Here is a 15,849-nt window from a genome sequence, read left to right as displayed (position 1 = left end):
TTAATATATTTTGAATACTAGTCAGTTGGAACAAACCATCTCTATTTGTTCATCTATCGAACAAACCAAGTTCATTTTCATACTCCTAATGTTGGCAACAGTTCTTGGTTTACCCGCCATTGTTTCCGTTTGCAACCATGTTCAAACCGTTGCATAAAGTGTGTCGACCTGTTCGTGTGTTTGGCGTTTTAAATAAATAAGTTTAATGTCAGTTATTATAATAAACTTAGAATTTAGTAAAAAGTTTTTATATACTAGTAATTCTGTGCAAGTGTTTTGATATTGCACAATAACTTTGTCTGTGATTGTTTATATATCTATAAGACGTGTAAAAAGATGACAATAAATGGCTATTTTTTGGACTTTTAGAAAAATCAAAATGGAGTTTGTATCTGTAAAGAAGGTTAGTGTTAGTTTTAATTTTATTAATATTGATAATCATGATAAAAAGTACATTTTAAGAACCGAATGCATGTTATGCATTTATTTCTGTACACTTTTGTGTAGTGACAGCTAATTTTGTACAATTGTTGAATCCTTTTGCGAATTCTAAGAACACTTATGTTTTGATGAAATGTTTTAATGCTAAATTGTTTTTTGGTTGTTGAATATACATTTCAATGTGGGTTGTCAAAGAAGTTGTAAGATCTTGTTTAACTTGATCATTTTGCGTTATTCGTGCTCTTTATGATGATGTCATTATTGATACTAATTCGTATGATACTATTATAAGATTGTAAATTTAACAACGCCTCAACAATGACACTATTAATAAAAAATTAATGATTACTTACTCGAGGTGGAGGCTTTTCAACTAAAAGGCTGTTTATGAATGTGGCATCTCGAATGAACTTTGAGATTTTATTTCATTCGATATCCTCGTTTATGGAAAACATAAGATTCTTTAGGAAAATACAACCTATCTAGTAAATGTGGGATGTCAAAGAAGTTGCAAGATCTTGTTTAGTTTGATCATTTTGTTAAATTTATAATTGTTTAATTGTATTATACTATAATGTTTTGATAATTACTTACTCAAGGTGGCAAACTTCTCTACCCCGTACTTTTCTACTATAAGACTCTGTCTGAATGTGTCTCATCTCGGATGGACTTTGAGATTTTATTTTATTCGACATCCTCGTTTATGGAAAACATAAGATTTTTTAGGATCTACTTTTCTACAACTAACTAGTAAATGTGGAAAGTTGTAAGATCTTGTTTAGTTTGATCATTTTGCTAAATTTATAATTTTTTATTTGTATCATACTTATGTTTTGGTAATTATTTACTCAAGGTGGAAAACTTTTCCCTCTTGTCTACTATAAGGCTGTTTCTGAATGTGTCATCTCGAATGAACTTTGGGATTTTATTTTATTCGACATCCTCATTGTTCATGGATAACATGCCTTAAAATCTACTATTTTACGAAGGTACAAACTAACTAGTTAGATTTATAGAGGTGTGTATTTGCATTTACAATCATTAAATTATATTATAATAATATGCATAAATTGCTTGATGTGCAAACTTTTTATAACATATCTTGAATCTCGAATATGATTTCTGGTTTGATTAGAGTTCTTCGTTTACACATTGTGCACAAAAATGCTCTTTCGTAAGAGTGTGGTTTATCAAAAATGGCTTTTGTAGGAAAGCTAATTATTGCAAAGCATTTTAAATAACATTCATGTCTTTGTTTATCTCAGCGAAGATCTCAGATTCTTATAAATGAATATTGAATGGTTAAAGACTAGATTCCTTTTCTAATCTTTAATTTTTTAAGCTCTAATTTTTAATAATTTTTTTAGCAAACAGGACACTAGAAGATTCATCTGTGAATTTTTTATGTTTTGTTTGTCTGTCGAAAGAAAATTTAGTATTCAATTCAGCTTTTTATAATAGAGAGTAGATAAATTACATACATTTTTTTTGCTAAATAGAAAAATTCTTATAATATATCCTGTATTCTGAGTGTAGCATCTTAAAAAAATCTAGATTTCTTGTTAGATTCTCTTTCTTTTTGAAATACTCTTTCTTTGGCTTATAAAAGATGATTTTAGTAAGAAGTCTAAGTCATAAAATTTTTTGTGCCATTCAGAGGGCTTTTTTACCCCAAGGAGGTAAAATTAAAAAATTAGGTAATTCCTTAAGTACTTTACATGTCCACAATGCAAAATTATTTAATGAATTGATGGAAAACTTTATCACAACAATAACATGTCCTAAAAAAGCTAGTTGTACATCCTTGATCACATACTGTTCACAGAAATGCTCTTTCATCAGGAAGAAGCTCCTAAAAGGATTTTTGTAAGGAAGTATTTTGTAAAAAAGATGGTTAGCCTTGTCAGAAGGAGTTCAAAGTTTTTTGTGCACCAAGCAGGATTTTTTATGCCATTCAAAGGGCTTTTTTTACCCCAAAGAGAATCCTTAGGTAGTTCACCAAGTCTTTTCCATTTGCACAATGCAAAATCATATTTAATAAATATTCAGAAAAAGCTAATTTTACATCCTTGATCACACATTGTTCACAGAAATGCTCTTTCTTCAGGATTCAGTTCCTGAAGGTTTTTGTAAGAAAGTAATTTGTAAATACATGGTTAGTTCAAGGTTTTCTTCACACCGAAGAGGATTTTTACCATCTAAAATTATATGATAAACGGTTCACAAAAGACAACTTGTATCAAAAAGCCACATTTGCAAAAATATTGGCATTTGTCAGAAGACCTAATTACAATAATTACATTTTCTATAAAAGCTACGACAATAACATTTTACATTCTTGATCACAGGTTGTTCCAAGAAATACTTCTTCACTAAAATGCAGGTCAAAAACGATGTCTAATTATTGGAGAGTATTTTATATGCCATCAAGATCTTTCTTTAAACCAAAAAGGACTTCAACCATGTAAAATTGTTTGATAACTGGTTCACAAATTATTACTTTTAATAGAAGTCCTAACATTTCCTAGAAAAGATAAATTAAAATATTAAAATATATAACACCAAAAATGATCTTATTTAGAAACCTTTATTAGGCATCTTATAAATTTAACAAATTTATTATAAAATATTGAAGGAAATATCAAATGCACAAGCAATAAGTGGCAACATTCTTTAAATGCACTCCTTTATATAAGTATTTTTAATTCATTTTTAATTCATCATATCAAGTTTATTCAGCATTCGCACTTTGCATATAGTCTGTATATTTTTTCAACTGCGTTTGGTACAACTTTTGCAATTTCTTAAGTTGCCCTTTACTCAATTCCTTCCCTTCATGATCATGTGTGGGTATTCCTTCATCATCAAACTTACTATACTTATCAGTTTCTGATTTGAACATTTCTTTTGGATTAATTTTACTCTGAGCTTCCCTCTGAGCTTTGAGTTGTTCCTGTAATAATTTTTGCTCAGCTTTCTTCTTTTTTTGTTCCTCTTCCAACCTTAATTTTTCCTCACGTTCCCTCATCAGCACCTCTTTGCCAACTACTTTTACAGCACTGGGTGCTCCTTCTCGGTCTTCTAATCTGATACCTAACTCTGGCAGTGTGTCATCTCTTAAACGGTCACATAATTGTAGTAAGTTCTTGGCTTTGAGAAGTTTGGCTTCGTCTCTTACGTTGTCTCTGAATTCTGCAAGTGCTGTTAGATATGGCATAATTGTGGATTCCAAATCAACACTTTCACCATCTCCTCCACCTGATAAAGGAAAGCCTATGCCTCCTCTGGGGCCTTTGATGGCACCAAAAATGTGGAAGATGTCGGTCACATATTCAGCAATTCGCCTGGGAGAAATCAATCAAATCAAAATTAGAAATCAAACTTGCAAGGGGGAGAAGAATCTTATGAATTGCTTTATTCTTTTACTCACCTCAACAACATAGCGTGCAAACTGCCAAACTTGCAGGATTTAATATAATTATTAGTAGTTGATATCAAATCCCTTATCACTCCTAAGGCAGCCCTGGTATCAATATTATCACATAAAGCTGCATGCACAGCCTGCTGTGCACTTGCAAATTTTCCCTGCAAATCATTTGCAAGACCATCCCACGTGTTGAAGCAATTCTTGGCTCACAAGTTGTAATATGCCTGGTTAAATCTTTTACATTGAGGAAGAATTCATTGAGCATTTTTTCATAACCCACGGCCATCTCCATAGTGTTATCACTGTAGTCCAGGGTGTCTTTCCAACTGTGCAACAAAAATGCTAAGCGCAACTGTGTTGCTGTATGCCTTGATAAAGCTTGTTCAATGGTGATAAAGTTTTTGAGACTTTTGGACATCTTGCAACCGGCAATTGTAAGGTGACCAGTGTGCAGGAAATATTTGACCCAATCAGCATTTCCATAATAAGCTTCGCTTTGTGCTAGTTCGTTGTCATGATGTGGAAACTTCAAATCAACACCACCTAAAATTATGCGGTTTTAGTACAAAAATTGCTAAAGACTATTTTAATTTTTGAAGTAAAACTTCTTTAGGCGCGACATGGGTGTAAATCGACATGGGTGTAAAGTAATCGCTTGCAACTATCACAATTATTCAATCTAGTCTGCGAGCAAAATAAAAAATACATCAAATGTCAAATCATATGTCAAAAACAAAACAAAATGTGTCGACTTTCACTTGAGTTTTGTATTTAGCTCGTAGTCTCTGAGCATTTTTTGAAGTAAAACTTCTTTAGGCGCGACATGGGTTAGCAGTATAATTCGTGAGTTAATAAAAATGTCAGGATCGGAAGAATATTTTATCCCGTCCCCCATAAATAATTGTAGTGCAAATGATCGCAAATAATGAAACTAAGAAAAATCTGCGCTGCGTAAGAAATGATAGCTTTGGCTATGTATGTTTTGTGTGTGATCGACTTTGGCTTCAAAGAGACTTAGAAATATAAAATGATGCTCAAAAACAAATTCTTAATGTTTTTTGGAATATTGATTCAAATAATCAGGTTGGATGTCAAACTTGTCGAAAGATATTAAATTCGGGTAAAATTCCCACTTTGTGTAAGTTTAACGGGTTTGTATTTCCACCTATACCAAATTATCTACCTAAACTAGATACTGTATCTGAAAGGTTAATTTCACCTAGGTTGTGTTTCATGCAAATTAGACGATTGCGACATGCAAATGGACAATTTGGAATGTTTGGCCAAATTATAAATGTGCCTGTTGACATTAATAATATGGTTAATTTATTACCTCGTAATATTGATGATCATTGCATTAACATTCACATAAAAAAGCAAATGATTCATAGATCAAGCTATGTGCAGGGCTTGATAAATAAAACAAATATAAAAGTATGGCTTCAATTTGTTAGGCAAGACGGATATTACGGCTGTTCAAGGAATGAGATTATATCGTCAGCGAAAAAGTAAAAAAATACAAACAGTAAATGTATGTATGTTAATTTTAATTACATGAAGTTCTTCAAACACAATTGTTACAGGATGAGTTAATTTGCAAAAACAATATTTGTTTAGGCGTTGTTTAACATAATCCACTGTGTGAACGAATATTACGGCTGTTCAAGGAATGAGATTATATCGTCAGCGAAAAAGTAAAAAAATACAAACAGTAAATGTATGTATGTTAATTTTAATTACATGAAGTTCTTCAAACACAATTGTTACAGGATGAGTTAATTTGCAAAAACAATATTTGTTTAGGCGTTGTTTAACATAATCCACTGTGTGAACGAATATTACAGAATTTATTAATCAGCAATTACTTTAAAACGATCATGTCATATTTCAAGCATGACTTTGATTACATTATTGTTTGTAAATATTATACATATTTTTAATGCTATTAGAAATATATAATTTATAATTTATCATTATATAAATGAGTATAATGATTGACGACACTAATAAATGTGTGCATCACGAGTGTTACCATATTACTAATAAACATTATTCAAAATTTTTATATGATGTATTTATTTTTACTCAACATAAATTTGCTACTTTATACAGTAGTTTTACTTCAATCGCGTACTCTTTTTTTTTTACCTGTATGAATATCAATTTGTGGTCCCAAAACATCACTAGCCATTGCGGAGCACTCAATATGCCACCCAGGTCGTCCTTTACCCCAAGGAGAGTCCCAAGACGGTTCACCAACTCTGCTGCATTTCCACAATGCAAAATCATTTGGAGAACGCTTCTCAGTTAACCGATCTGCTGTAGAAGATAAATCACCTTCAGCTTCGTTTATTGCACTTGTATCACCATAAGCCTCCGGTACTAATTTAGCATAATGGTGTTTATCAATTTTATCAAAACCTCCTACATCAAAATAAACAGAACTGTTGACTTCATACCCTAGACCATTTTCTATGATTTTTTGGATGTAAGCTACAATCTGTGGAACGTATTCACTGACTCTGGTTAAAACATCGGGGTAGAGTACGTTAAGGTTTTTCATGTCTTCATGGAATCTATCTTCCCAGTAACTTGGAAGCTCGTTGAAGATTTTATTGTCGGTTATGTCTGCTCCAAACTTTTTGTCCAACCAGTCTGATAAAGGTTCACGTGCATTTTGGATGCACTCCAAAACTGCAGGAGAAGTTGATTGTAAATCAGACTTGGTTTCTACCAGTTTTGCTATATTGTTCACAGCCTCAGTAGCCTTGTTAAGAGATGTTTCTAGCATCACATTTTTATCAGGATCGGTATTGGAAGTTACCTTTACCTTGAAGTCATCTAAAGCTTCTTTCAAATCACTTAAGACTTGAGCAAGAGGTTTGTTGGTGGACGAGTAATTTTTAAACAAATGTGTATGTCTGGCTCGTTTAATAATTTTATCATCTATATCAGTGATATTCATTACATACAAAATGTTATATCCAAAATAATTGGATAAAACACGTCTTAGAATATCAAAGGATATGTAAGACCTAGCGTGCCCCATATGGGAGGCATCATAAACAGTCGGTCCACAACTGTACCAAGTCACTTGTTGTCCATTTATAGGCACAAATATTTCTTTTTTCCTCGTTAGACTGTTGTACAATCTTAAAACAGGAGCATCTTCACCCACACATGGCGGTGCCCAATTGGGTTGGACACGTTTTGCCATTATTTAATAAGATGGAAATAAATTTACAAATTTATTTGAACCGCCTGGAACAACTGGTGACGTTGATGCAAACGTAATTATTTATATTATGATGCAATAAGCATTTATAGTAGACAAAACGTTGTCCATGTACATAACCTGAAAGGAGCACATCAACTGTCAATGTCATTTTGAACCGTTGTGAAGTTGTACCCACGATGATAAAAATTTAAAAAGCGCGTTGTTTAAATTTACTTCAACTAGGATTTAATATAATAAAGTTTACTTTTACGTAATCCTAGGTGTAAGTGGCATTGTGCCTTAAGACAAATGTATAAACTAACTAAAAATAATTAACTAATGGGGTGCATGGCATCGTGCTTTAAGGCAAATTCCTGGAACTTCCCGTACCGTAATTAAAAATCTTGGTACGGTATCCAAAAAAATTTACACAAAATGTGTACACATTATTAAAATCTCTATAAAATATCTGATAATTTAATGTACATATCTCCAATAAACATTTTTAACCGCCAAATGATATTTTTTAAATTTATTTTTATTGAGAGTCCATAACCGCTGGACCTGCCTTCCCAAAAATTTAATCAGTTTTTCATCTTGTCAATACAAGTCAAATGTTTTTTGAATTATTAAAATCGAACGCTCCGTTCTCTTAAAAACTGAGTTACCTTTTTTGGCACTTTTTGCCCCGCATCTTCGGAACGGCTAGACCTGCCTTTGCCAAAAACTAATTAGCACGTCTCATTATCAATACGAATCGAATGTTTTTTGAATTATTCAAATCGGATGATCAGTATTCCCGAAATCGTCGACGAAAATTTGTATCCGCACACTCACACACACACACGCAAATCTATTTTTTTTAAGGTATGTCAAAATATTCAGATACCTTTGAAACGTAAAGATACTATTTTCGAATAAAAACGAAAAACGTGGAATTTGTATATAAAAAAAAATGAATACTTAAATAATCATTAATTAATTTCTTTATATTGTAATTTAAGCACCGAAGTATTTAAAGAAATATATCAGCGGAATTTCAAATTAGATTGATAGAAAACTGAAGAGGACGCTTCAACGTACTTTTTTTTTAATTTATGTTTATTTTTCTACTGCGTTTTTTAACGTTTATTAACATTTGAGAACCATGTGAAAACCATAATTTATTTGAAAAGAGGCGCCACTTGTTAATTATCAACGTGGTTTGATTGATGTCTCATCTTTTTAAAAGCATTACTCTATGCTTCACTTCACATGTCAAATTATGAATAAAATTTTATTTGAAATCATTTATCATATAGTAAGAGCTTGTTGATTAAAGTAGATTATTATTTAGTATACGAATAGTTTTTAAATATTTCGTGAGTGTAAAATATTCAAAAATGTCGGAAGAAACATTTAAGTCTATGAATGATCAGGCAATTATTAAAATTGAACCACCAGAATATCCAGTAGAAGACATTAAACGCGAAAATGATGATGAATTTGATGTACTTGATATATCTATCGTTAAATCTGAATCATTTTCTGAAGACGATGACACGTGTTTAGAAAGATTCATGAAATCCGAGGTGACAATTGAAGATAAAGTCAAACAGGAGTCTTTTGATTGTGAAATTTGCAATCAATCATTTGCAGAATCCCATCATCTAACAAAACATATGGTCAACCACATGCCTAAGCGTAGCAAAGAACGTCCTTACAAATGTGGAATCTGCCCAAAGACTTTCAATCAATCAAGAGGGTTGAACACACACATGGTCATTCATAGTGGTGAGCGTCCACATAAATGCAATGAATGCAATAAGGCATTCATATCTGTAACTCATCTGAAAACTCACATGCTGATTCACAATGGTAAGCGTTCCCATGAGTGCAAGGAATGCAATAAAACATTCATACAAACAAGTCATCTGAAAACTCACATGCTCACTCATAGTGATAAGCGCCCTCATGAGTGCAGTATATGCAAGAAGTCCTTTACACAAGCACATCATCTGAAAAGTCACATGCTCGTTCACGCTGGTGAGCGTCCCTATGAATGCAGTATGTGCAAGAAGACATTCACATATTCAAGTAGTCTGAAAAGGCACATGCTCATTCACAGTGGTGAACGCCCCCATGAGTGCAGTATATGTAATAAAAGATTTACACAATCAAGTAGTCTGAAGAAGCACATGCTGATTCATAACAGAGAGCATCTTTATAAATGTTAAATATGCCACAAGACATTCACACGATTAGGAGACTTCAAACGGCACATGCTTATTCATAAAGGAGTGCGTTGCAAATGTTAAATATGCAATAAGAAATTCAATCAATTAGGCAATTTAAATCAGGCATAGTCGGGAGCGTGGTGAAAATCAATGAATCTAAACATATCTGTTAAATTGAATTTAAAATATTTGTCATAAAATATTCTTCCATGTAATGTACAAATAGTCTGAAATATACAGTAAACATTAGATAATATGCATTTATTGCTAATCCAGGCAATTGTTATATATTATATTATTTTATAAATTTTGTTTTTTTGTATTTTGATTTTTATATGATAAGTATTAAATCGGATGCTCCGTTATCTTAAAAACTGAGTTACCGTTTTTGGCACTTTTTGCCCCGTATCTTCGGAACGGCTAGACCTGCCTTCGTCCAAAACTAATCAGCACGTTTCCTTATCAATACGAATCGAATGTTTTTTGAATTATTCAAATCGGATGATCGGTATTCCCGAAATCGTCCACGAAAATGTATATCCGCACACACATACATTCATTTTTTCTAAGATATGCCAAAATATTGAGAAACCTTTGAAACGTAAAGATATATAAATTTTTTTTCGAAAATATAAGAAATCTCTAAAAAAAAATTTTTTTTTTAAGTTCTAAAAAAAATTGATTATTTTTAAAACTTTTATTTTTGGTACGGGAAGTTCCAGCAATTTGCCTTGAGGCACTATGCCATGCGCCACTAGTTTGCCTATATTTGCTAATGTCTTCTGCTAGTTATAGCCGATATTCACAAAAAACTAATTATAGGGAGTCTTGTACAAATCTGTACAATGTCGAAGAAAGGCCAAATTCTGACTCAAACACACATTTTTTGTAATTCTGGTAATATAAGATTCAGAATGACTTGAAATATCATAAGATTATAAAATTAGCAAATCGGATTTTCTGGTGAAAACATAAAATTCTCTTTCGGGAAGTTAATAATAAGCAACTATTGCAAAATTGAAAAATCAGGAAAGAGATTGATCAGGATGAACTTTATTGCTAGTAAATAAATATTTTACAAACTGTAAGTTAATATTTTACTATTTGGAATAATAAAAGAATAAAACCACTTATTTTATCTCTCAATTTTAATTTATCTTACCAAAAATAGCAAGTTAGTTTTTTTTTTGGCAAGAACTTTTACTTTGGCAAGACAGTAAGACAGCGTATTTAACACTAGAAAGACGGACGCAGTCATTTTGATTGTTTTACATTTTCAAACATAAAAATAACTATGTATTTGAAGTCGCAGCTTCATGAAATTTGGTGACTTTTTATACAACATATAAATGCGTAGATAAATCGTATTATTTGCCTTATCTCACTTTTATTTTCAATATTCTTACATGTTATGCCTGCATGGACGGAAAACAGTCATTTTGACTGCTATAGAAATTTTACATAAACAAACGACTTTGTTATTGTATTGCAAATCGTTATCTAGCGTTTATTCATCTCAAATGCGTGATAATGCATTTGTTACATAGAAATAATCGAATTATGGTAAGTATTGACATTAGACCGGTTTTTTTCACGTAGTAACTTTCAGTATAACGCGTTGTTCAGTTGATTTTTTAGAACATATGAATAAAATGTCGAAGGAAAGTGAATTATTGCAAAAGCTAACAAACATAAGTGAAGAGTGTTCCGACATAGAATCAAATGCAGAAAATTGCGCACAACCATCTGAAGATGAATCGGATTATATTCCACGTGAATCATCTGATTCTGAGGGTAGCGATGAAGGTGATCACTATTGATGAAAATGAAAGTGCCATCAGTGTATGCAGGAGGGTGCTAAGTGGCTCAGAAACTGATGAAAGAATTCAAGAAACAAAAACAGCTGTCGATGGTACTGTATGGACAAAAATTGCCGAAGGTGGTACTCCAGGAAGGTCATCATCTAATTGTGTTTTCAAGGGTGTGAAAGGGCCAACAAGCTATGCAAAAAAGAATATTATTACAGGTGATCTCGTCAGTGCATTTTCGTTGGTAATAGATAATTATATTATCAAGCACATAAAACAGTGCACAGAAGAAGAGGGCAGTCGAATTTTGGGGTACGATTGGACAACATCATTACCGGAAATACGTGCATTTATTGGAATTTTATATGTCTCGTGGGGCCTATGAGGCAAAAAATTTGAAAGTGACTTATTTATGGTCAGCAAAGAAGATATGACAGATCAAAGGTAATGAAAATATACCGTGAAATCCAGTTTACGTAGGTGACCCCTGCAAATATTTTTCAATACTTTGGATTTGGCTGCGATAAATGCCTGGATGATTCTTTACAAGAAAGCGACAGGAATAAAATTCCAAAGAAAACAAATCCTGAAAGAACAGTTTTTGTTTGAATTGGCAGAACAGCTTTCCGCGGACTACACGACATCAACACAAAAAAAATCAAAGAAAAATGATGAGCCACAGATATCATGCAAATAACAATAGTAATAAAAGAAAATTTTGCCAGATAAGACTTTGTAATAATAATAAAACTAATAATACGTGTCAAAGTTGCAACAAATATGTTTGCGGAAAATGTACTCAAAAAAAGATCTCAAATTATATTTGCATGAATTGTAAAAATAATGAACTTTTTTTTCAGATGAACTATTTTTTTTATTTTTAGCACTTATAGATAATTTGTATAAATGTAAATAGTACATAAAATAATAAAAATTAATTTTAAACAAATTTCTAAACGCATTATTTATTTTTTCACGACGCAGTCATTTTGACTGTTTTTCAGGCTATGTAGGTATACTCAATTCGTCCGTCTTTCTAGTGTTAAAGACTTTGATTAAGATCTTTCTTCTTTAAGTCCTAAGTATGATATTATAAAGTTATTGGCTCAAAGAACAAAACAACAAAAATATTCTCATTTTTTTTATTTCAAAAATTTGTTAATGATGGCATTGGAGGAACTATAATATTATGTTTAGAATTCAAATGACTTTTCAAAATACTATTATACCTAAACGATGTACCACAAACATCACATTTATAAGGCAATTCACTACTATGTATCCTCATATGAATAGTTAAATTAGTTTTCCTCTTAAATGATTTATTGCAAACTTCACAAGTGAACGGTCTCTCTTCTGAATGTGTCAATAAATGTTTCTTTAATCCTGCATTAAAATTAAACGAAGCTTTGCAAAGTGTACAAGAATACTTGCGTTCGTTTCTATGTCCTGTCTTATGTTTCGCCAAATTACTACGAGCTGTAAAACATCTCCCACACAAATCACACTTGAATGGAGTTTCTTGAGTATGAGATCTGACATGATTTTTCAAAATGCATTTTTGAGTGAATGAACTTGAGCAGAACTCACAGGTGTATGGACGTTCACCTGTGTGGTTTCTCATGTGGATTTTTAATGAACCGCTTTCTTTGAATGCTTTGGTACATAATTTACATTTATAAGGTCTGAGATCTGCATGTCTTTTTATGTGACCTTTTAGACCGATCATAGTGTCAAAGGATTTGCCACAGATTTCACAAATGTTAGTTACTGCATTTATGCCTGGATAATTTTTGTCTTCATTGTCTGTAGGATTTGGTTGCGGTTCAATTTGATGTTCTGGTGAATTTGGAGTTTCTGCTCTGACTGGTGGAGGTTCGATGTGTTCCAAATTATGTTTGGTTGGTGGAAACTCTTTAGAAACACCAGTTGTTTGATTAACTGTGATTATTATTGTTTCTCCTAAACAAATTAATTTATATAAATATATATACATATATATATATTTGGATTCTTTGTTCGAAGCTCTACAATATATATATAAATATATATATATATATATATATATATATATATATATATATATTACCTTAATACTTACTCTTATTCAAACATCTTTTACCATCTGGTTTCTTCTTTACCGGTGAATTTTTGATACTAACATTTTTATTTACTTGATGCTTCAATTGTGAATTGCTGGCTATACGTTCATCAGATTTTATGCAGAGCTTTTTAAAATTATATGCTATATCCAAATTCTCTAAGCATGTCCTGCAAATTTTATTCGGAAACCCATCTGTGATCTTAATCTGGAAAATAGATACACATAAGAAAAGGTTTTTTTTAATTTATTGAAGTGGATTGATTATAATTACCTTTATGCTCGTGCAGTACAAAATTTTTTGAGGAATAAATTTATTTTTCTCAAATATTGGAATTAAATCTTTAAACTTCATCATACAAACGCGACAAAGGTCTTCATATGATTCAGTATTCATTTTTGAGGTTAGGTTATCAAATTTATTTTAAAAACAGTATGCAATAATATAATTGTTTCATAAAGTTATAATAAAAAAAATTTATTATTAAATAATACTATATTTGTTTGAAAGAATGCCGTAAAGTCGGATTTTTTATAAAAATTTGTTGACAAATAACTTCAGCATTATTTATAACCTCTTCACTGCCAAACTTTTACCTCTAGTTTTCTGTCAGTATTATTGTTTTTTTTTTGGAATGAAATCCAATTTAACAGTTTATAAACCTATGATTCATTTTATATTGAACTGAACTTTATTTATTATATTTTGTATAATAAACACCCCTAAAGGTTAGTTTTAAAGCAGTGGTTGAAATTGACAGTTTTTAAGGCAGTGATTTCCAACCTGTGGGGCGCACCCTCTTAGTCCAGTCATTTCAGCTTTAATTAGGTAAGAATCTCGAAATTTGAGATACCCAGCTGTAAGTCTGTAAATACTTGTATATTGACACTAAAAAGTTGTCTCAAAACCTACACATGGTAGGGTGGGTATCTCAAATTCCGATGTGAACTTACTATTATAACTGGACTATCTAGCCAAGCATCTAGCCAAAAACGAAAAACGTGGAATTTGTATATAAAAAAGAATGAATACTTAAATAATCATTAATTAATTTCTTTATATAGGGAACGGGCAAGCTCTCCTCTAGCGGATTTTAAGTGCAACTTGGATTCCAACAAATATGGCGGATGGCACATTTATGAGTTGAATTTGCTGTCAACTAATATTTGTTTTGACGTAAAACGTGCATTTTTAGGTTAAACATTTAATAATTCATATTTCTTACATATTTTCATCATTTATTTTTTATGATTTTACAATAACAGAGGTAAGAATAATGAAATTCAAAATATAAATTTTGTTTGCTACTACCAATATGCATACTATTTACATTCAGGAAGGATATTCAATCAGAAAAATATTTGAAAGTTCAAAGTTTGAAGAGGCTTTAGTAAATTAAATCAATATTTGCTTAAATGATCATATTTACATGCATAAAAACATTATTAAAAATCCATTTGTGAGTTTGATTCTTAGAAAACACTAATTATGAAAGTTAGAAATTAGTTATATTGCTTTAGGTTTTACTTTTCAGATTCATTCGTTGGTAGTTTCCAGGGTATTTGAAAGTAGGTTCTTATTTATTTGCACTCCAGATGGCTTTATTTCATTTGTTAATAATGTGGGCTTAGGCAGAATCACTCCAACCCAAATTAATGTACTCTCGGGCGTAATAAAAAAAAGTAAAATCTGGATGTGCTGTATTAACTGACAAAGGTAAATTCATGAGCAAAAAAGACAAAGTTTTTAATTGTACTTTATAGTCAGGATTTTCATCAATATGGACTGAGTTAGACAAATTAATAAATATAGCAGTACTTGTGCATATGCTATTTGTTTAAAATTAAATTTAAAACGGATTCTTTCACCAGGAGATATTAATTAAACTCACTTTGAAGCTAGTGTGCGTATACATGTAGAATGAGTCATACACAGAATGAAAATTTAAAACTTCTATGTAATATACCAAAGGACTATCAATTTTCTGGTGAAAATATTGTTTTTTTACGTCCTATTTTGGTGAATCTTCAAACTTTCATTATTGGATAAGATGGGGATGGTAAATGAAAGAAATGTTAATTTATATTAGATTAAATATATATGTATCATGACTGTTAGCTTGTATAATAATATTAACTGTACATAAATGTTATATGTAATACATAAATTGAAAGCTTTTGGAAATCAAAGATGAATACTTCTTATATGTACCTAAATTAATCTGAAAGAAAAAACATTGAGAGCATATAATTTAAAGTATAAAATTTTAACAGGTATGTAATATTAAATTCACACAAATAATTACCAATCTATGGAGGAGACCCTCTTCTATCAATATTAGCAAATACTGCTCATCGGTATAAATTTTTGGAAAAATTCTTCAACCGTGCATATACTGATACAATAGCTTCCTAAAACTTTTAAAAGTAATATCTTTTTATGCAATAAAACAAAACATACCTGCAGTAATGCAATAATACAAAACAATTAAATCAAATCAAATTGCAGTGTAGAAATCCTGTAAGTCCTGACGTCCTATCAAATATGAGATTCATTCTGCAACAAAGTACTAATAGAAAGATCTAAACTTTGTTCAGCTGATAACACAACATGCAAATCATAAAATATCTTATGGCCT

At 31.2% G+C, this 15,849-nt stretch overlaps 4 protein-coding genes and 1 long non-coding RNA gene across 5 annotated transcripts; 3 read left to right on the top strand and 2 right to left on the bottom strand.

The window, feature by feature from the left end:
- Positions 1-3,069: 3,069 nt before the first annotated feature.
- LOC113389391 (cysteine--tRNA ligase, cytoplasmic) lies at positions 3,070-7,200 on the bottom strand. The gene is given in 4 exon segments (XM_026626433.1): positions 3,070-3,785; positions 3,872-4,067; positions 4,070-4,411; positions 6,017-7,200. Coding segments are annotated over 4 exon segments (2,220 nt in total). The 5' UTR covers positions 7,086-7,200; the 3' UTR covers positions 3,070-3,172.
- Positions 7,201-8,467: 1,267 nt separating this feature from the next.
- LOC113389622 (zinc finger protein 525-like) lies at positions 8,468-9,301 on the top strand. Its single transcript, XM_026626641.1, has one exon. It carries the CDS (start codon positions 8,468-8,470, stop codon positions 9,299-9,301), a length of 834 nt encoding a protein of 277 aa, XP_026482426.1.
- Positions 9,302-11,101: 1,800 nt separating this feature from the next.
- LOC113389621 lies at positions 11,102-11,494 on the top strand. Its single transcript, XM_026626640.1, has one exon. It carries the CDS (start codon positions 11,102-11,104, stop codon positions 11,492-11,494), a length of 393 nt encoding a protein of 130 aa, XP_026482425.1.
- A 762-nt stretch (positions 11,495-12,256) lies between these two features.
- On the bottom strand, positions 12,257-13,627 carry LOC113389620 (zinc finger protein 595-like). The gene is made up of 3 exons (XM_026626639.1): positions 13,485-13,627; positions 13,211-13,418; positions 12,257-13,071 (listed from the first exon to the last, which is right to left on the bottom strand). Exons 1-3 carry the CDS (start codon positions 13,605-13,607, stop codon positions 12,257-12,259), a joined length of 1,146 nt encoding a protein of 381 aa, XP_026482424.1. The 5' UTR covers positions 13,608-13,627.
- Positions 13,628-14,594: 967 nt separating this feature from the next.
- LOC113389390 lies at positions 14,595-14,934 on the top strand. Its single transcript, XR_003368253.1, has 2 exons — positions 14,595-14,670; positions 14,746-14,934. It is a non-coding gene; the product is annotated as an uncharacterized LOC113389390 (long non-coding RNA).
- The last annotated feature ends 915 nt before the right edge of the window (positions 14,935-15,849 follow it).

Source organism: Ctenocephalides felis, unplaced genomic scaffold (genome assembly GCF_003426905.1).
Source record: "Ctenocephalides felis isolate EL2017-DRISC unplaced genomic scaffold, ASM342690v1 CF-g0.4_SCAFFOLD_03573, whole genome shotgun sequence".
Taxonomy (NCBI): Eukaryota; Metazoa; Arthropoda; class Insecta; order Siphonaptera; family Pulicidae; genus Ctenocephalides; species Ctenocephalides felis.
This window is presented reverse-complemented; position numbering and strand designations above follow the sequence as displayed.

Bases quoted from the DNA above. Each gene is read 5' to 3' on its own strand.
- LOC113389622 (XM_026626641.1), top strand. From the start codon at position 8,468: ATGTCGGAAGAAACATTTAAGTCTATGAATGATCAGGCAATTATTAAA.
- LOC113389621 (XM_026626640.1), top strand. From the start codon at position 11,102: ATGAAGGTGATCACTATTGATGAAAATGAAAGTGCCATCAGTGTATGC.
- LOC113389620 (XM_026626639.1), bottom strand. From the start codon at position 13,607: ATGAATACTGAATCATATGAAGACCTTTGTCGCGTTTGTATGATGAAG. The intron at 13,419-13,484 runs GTAATTATAATC...TCTATTTTCCAG, and splicing joins TGTACTGCACGAGCATAAAG to ATTAAGATCACAGATGGGTT. The intron at 13,072-13,210 runs GTAAGTATTAAG...TAATTTGTTTAG, and splicing joins TAAAAGATGTTTGAATAAGA to GAGAAACAATAATAATCACA.